This window comes from Drosophila ananassae, chromosome XR (assembly GCF_017639315.1).
Source record: "Drosophila ananassae strain 14024-0371.13 chromosome XR, ASM1763931v2, whole genome shotgun sequence".
In the NCBI taxonomy this organism is placed as follows: Eukaryota; Metazoa; Arthropoda; class Insecta; order Diptera; family Drosophilidae; genus Drosophila; species Drosophila ananassae.
In genome coordinates, this window is record NC_057932.1 from 4,815,749 (window position 1) to 4,820,750 (window position 5,002).

At 40.2% G+C, this 5,002-nt stretch overlaps 1 protein-coding gene across 1 annotated transcript; it reads right to left on the reverse strand.

Annotated features, from left to right (window-relative positions):
- Nucleotides 1-1,706: 1,706 nt before the first annotated feature.
- LOC123257576 lies at nucleotides 1,707-3,027 on the reverse strand. Its single transcript, XM_044717300.1, has 2 exons — nucleotides 2,416-3,027; nucleotides 1,707-2,357 (listed from the first exon to the last, which is right to left on the reverse strand). Exons 1-2 carry the CDS (start codon nucleotides 2,763-2,765, stop codon nucleotides 2,147-2,149), a joined length of 561 nt encoding a protein of 186 aa, XP_044573235.1. The 5' UTR covers nucleotides 2,766-3,027; the 3' UTR covers nucleotides 1,707-2,146.
- Between the last annotated feature and the right edge of the window lie 1,975 nt (nucleotides 3,028-5,002).

Consider the following 5,002-nt stretch of genomic DNA (forward strand, 5'->3'; position numbering starts at 1 on the left):
TTTTAAAACATAAGTAGTGGCGTATAAACTACCTGAAGTCATGACGAATCAACCATCTGAGCCAGGGGCGCACGCAGGAAATATTTTTGGGGAGGGTTAGGTAAGTTAATTTTGAATGTGAATTTTTATAATTTATTCATGAATATTTCACAATGTAATATCGATCTTTCTTGGTTTTTGGGCCATTATACTCAATATTGCGTCAGAGGTTACTTCCAGATCCCGGTGAATGTTCAGAAGCACCAATCCATTCAATCTTTGCTCTCCAGTCTTATTGCGTAAATATGTCTTCAATCTTCGTAGTGTACCTTCGTAGTGTACCGTAGTGTACCTTCGACCGTTCGCTCGAAGCCACTGTTACTGGCAGTGTTGCACCGATCTGAAGAAATCGGTGTACCGTTGGATAGAATGTTTCATCGCAAACGTCCAAAGCTTCGATGAATGTTTTTATGGGCTTCTCTTTGGAAAGATTTGAACATTTTCTGTAATTAGAAAAATTTTTCTTTATAATGCAAGCATATTTTGAGCCAATACGATTACCTTTTCCACAACTCAATTTCTGCTTCGAATTCTTCGGTGAATACAGGGATGTCATTTGGCCATTCTTCTTTCAAGGCTTGAACAGTATCGTGTAATTCAGACACATCAATGTCCGCACATTTCTCCGGAATGATGTTTTGTATCCTGGAGAGAATATTCCTATGTTCCAAAAATCTCGACTCGAGCTGTTCTGAGTATTTGTCCAAGAACGGAATGTAAATTGATCGACGATAGTAATCTTCAATACTCCCTTCGTAGTTGTCCCGATTTTTCTGACGTCCTACTCGTCGAGGAACAGTCAGCTCAGCATCAATGGTTTCTGCAGCTTCAGTCGCTAAAATAAAGATTTCGCAGAATTTTTCTGTAGCTTGTACTCGCATCTGCTTGATTTGTTGGTGCACATCGTTCGCGTAACTGACGCATTGGCTCAAATCGCAGTCTTCCTGTTGGAGGAACAGGCTAAGATTTTTCGTCAAGCTGAAGATAGGTCCTCCTGTGTGTGGGTCTACTACGGAGCCTCCTCTATACCTGGATCACGTTCCCTCTGAACGGGTACTGAAGGGATCACGGCGATAAAAATTGGAGCCTGGTTTTTCCGCTAGGTACAATTCCTTTAGGAGTGCGTTGTAGCGTTTCTTTTTTAACGGCACTTTTGCACTTCCGAATCGCGGTGTTTGGCGTTTTCTTAATTAATTGAAGACATAGCCGAACGTCGGTATTTTTTACCGATTTGAACGAGATTCGGAACTTGTATCCATTCGCGGTTTTTCACCAGGTCCCTGCTCGGGCGCCAGTTAAAAAGATTTTATTAATATTCTTTAAAAAAAAGAAATTAATCTTTTTCGCGTTTTGTTTATTTGAGTATCGGATTAGAACTGACAATTGTGATTCTTATAATTAATAATTACACCTATGCGGTTGCTGCTGCTGCTGGCGTCCCTCGATATCATTGGTAGCTGATGTTGTTGCTGTAGCTTAAGTCCATATCTTCATTGCTGATTGGTCAATGCAAGTGCATTGTGTTGTTGGTGGATGCACTTGCCATTAAGTTCAGTGAGCTTTGCCAAATATTTGGGTGTTTTCTTTCTTTTCTTTTCTTTCCCACGATCGCAAGCATAATCAATGCTTACTCAGCGCACGTGTCTTTCGATCCGTGTGACCCTTATTGGTGCCACGGCATCATATTGCATCCGGTGCACGGTGTACTCAATGCGGTTATGTAAGCTCTTTTGCAGTTGTTATTAAGAACTTATGTGCTTGGACTTAGCGTTTTATTAATATTATCTAGTACTTGACATTTTAGGTGTTCACTTATATGTTTTCTTTAACCACTAATTTTAAAACATAAGTAGTGGCGTATAAACTACCTGAAGTCATGACGAATCAACCATCTGAGCCAGGGGCGCACGCAGGAAATATTTTTGGGGAGGGTTAGGTAAGTTAATTTTGAATGTGAATTTTTATAATTTATTCATGAATATTTCACAATGTAATATCGATCTTTCTTGGTTTTTGGGCCATTATACTCAATATTGCGTCAGAGGTTACTTCCAGATCCCGGTGAATGTTCAGAAGCACCAATCCATTCAATCTTTGCTCTCCAGTCTTATTGCGTAAATATGTCTTCAATCTTCGTAGTGTACCTTCGTAGTGTACCGTAGTGTACCTTCGACCGTTCGCTCGAAGCCACTGTTACTGGCAGTGTTGCACCGATCTGAAGAAATCGGTATACCGTTGGATAGAATGTTTCATCGCAAACGTCCAAAGCTTCGATGAATGTTTTTATGGGCTTCTCTTTGGAAAGATTTGAACATTTTCTGTAATTAGAAAAATTTTTCTTTATAATGCAAGCATATTTTGAGCCAATACGATTACCTTTTCCACAACTCAATTTCTGCTTCGAATTCTTCGGTGAATACAGGGATGTCATTTGGCCATTCTTCTTTCAAGGCTTGAACAGTATCGTGTAATTCAGACACATCAATGTCCGCACATTTCTCCGGAATGATGTTTTGTATCCTGGAGAGAATATTCCTATGTTCCAAAAATCTCGACTCGAGCTGTTCTGAGTATTTGTCCAAGAACGGAATGTAAATTGATCGACGATAGTAATCGTCAATACTCCCTTCGTAGTTGTCCCGATTTTTCTGACGTCCTACTCGTCGAGGAACTGTCAGCTCATCATCAATGGTTTCTGGTGCACATCGTTCGCGTAACTGACGCATTGGCTCAAATCGCAGTCTTCCTGTTGGAGGAACAGGCTAAGATTTTTCGTCAAGCTGAAGATAGGTTTCAGCACAGTCAACGCTGTCAATTGTCAACTGAAAAATTGCATCGCAATTTCTCCCAAAAGTTCTTTTGCGAAGCAGGAGAACTTTTAGATGATTATTTTTGCACATTCTATGATTTTTATTCATATTCTACTTGTTACAACATCATTCCATATTCATTTTATTTTTTTAAATATCAATTTAAATGTTTTTCTTTATTTTTATCCCCGTTGTTTTTTTATTCGGTATTGACTTCAGATTTATCAAATTCATTTATTACGTTCATTTAACTGCAACCCTCAATAGTGAATAATTAAGGCTGGAGTGTTTCGAATGTACAAATTATTAATATTCTTTATTCTCACTCTTTTTGCTACTCCATCGCTCTGTGCGTGACGTGCTGGATCTAAAGAATCTGAATCCTCTAATCTTGGTCTTTTCGCAGTGTTTTTCATGGCCTTTTCATTTTCATTTTGAACTTGTTCGGGAAATGAAGTATTTGGAATATTAGGGTCCAAAATTGGCGCATTTTTTGGTTTGAAAAATTATGTTATCTTTGCATTACACATTTTTGTTGGGCAGGTCGTAAATAAACGTCACATTATTTTATAGGTTATCAATATGTCAATATAGTTACTCATTTTGTAAGTGGCGCTCTCGTGGTATCTGCCAGAACTATGAGCATGGCGCCATTTTTGAATGAACATAAAATATATATTTTTATTTTCCCGTTAATTTTGCAATTTTTTCAACATTTCGGGGGGGGTTCGAACCCCTCAAAACCCCCCCCTGCGTGCGCCCCTGATCTGAGCCAATTCTGCGCCCGAAAAATATTCCACCAGAACTTCGCTTGGCAGATCCCACCTTCAATCAGCCATAAGGTATTGATTTGCTGCTCGGGGCAGAATATCTTCCACAACTCATCGAGCCGCTACATATAAACCTAGGACAAGGACAGCCATTGCTTCAACGGACCCCGTTAGGATGGATTATATCCGGACCAGCAACAACCAGCTCCATACTACAAACCAATCCACCCATGAGCAGTGCCATATCAGCCATCGAAGAACCAAGAATCGAGAGACTGCTCGAACAATTTTGGAAGTTAGACACCTCGAGGATGAAAAAAAGCAAAAGGTGCTTACCACGGACGAGAAGTTATGCGGACAGCATTTCATGGAATATTCAAAAAAGGGGGCAGATAAAAGATTTTGCGTGCGGCATCCATTTAAGGAAGACCCAAAAACATTGGGAAGTTCCCTTCCGATGGCATATAGGCGTTTCTACGCATTGGAAAAGCGACTTCTACGGGATCCTAATCTCCAGAAACAATATGAACAATTTATGGATCAATACGAGGAATAAGGGCATATGACCAGACTAACAACCAACCAATTAACATCAAACGATTATGTCATTCCACATCATTGTGTGCTAAAACCGGACAGTAGTACCACCAAACTTCGGGTTGTATTCGACGCATCCGCAACGATCACAAGCGGAAAGAGTTTGAATAATCTGTTATGGATTGGGTCAACACTTCAAAGTGAATTGTTATCCATTCTTTTACGGTTCCGATCGTACCAATATGTTTTCACTTCAGATGTAGAGAAAATGTACCGACAGATTATGATACACCCAGAAGTTTCAAATGCCTATGGAAAAAAGCATATGGAACCATTAAAATATTATCAACTGAACACTGTCACCTATAGCACAGCAACAGCTCCATACCCGATGCTTGCAATATTTGGCGAACACAGCACCTAAGCATTTGGCCCAGGGTGCTGCTGCCCTTCGACAAGGCTTCGACAAGGATAGAGGAAGCACTAAGTAAAAGGGATCAACTGAAAAACCTATTGGGAGAAGCAAGATTCAAATTAAGAAAATGGTGCGCAAACCACCCAGCATTACTGGCAGACATTCCGGAAGAAGACCAAGAAATGAATTTCGACTTCAGTGATTTTACCGAACAAACCGTCAAGACACTCGGAATTATTTGGGACCCACCTGCATATTGGTTTCAAGGACGTGCGAGTAAGAATGCAACAATTATGAGAGTTGAAAATCGACTGGGACACGGAACTGGGCTCAGAATTCACTCATCAATGGCAAGCGTTCAGAAATGACGTTCAGATCCTGACAACAATAAGAATTCCAAGATGTGCACTCCCAGCAGAAACATCCGGAGG

Excerpts from the sequence above, each read along its gene's own strand:
- LOC123257576 (XM_044717300.1), bottom strand. The coding sequence starts at position 2,765 with ATGCGTCAGTTACGCGAACGATGTGCACCAGAAACCATTGATGATGAG. Across the intron at positions 2,358-2,415 it reads GAAATTGAGTTGTGGAAAAG|AAAATGTTCAAATCTTTCCA; the intron begins GTAATCGTATTG and ends TTCTAATTACAG.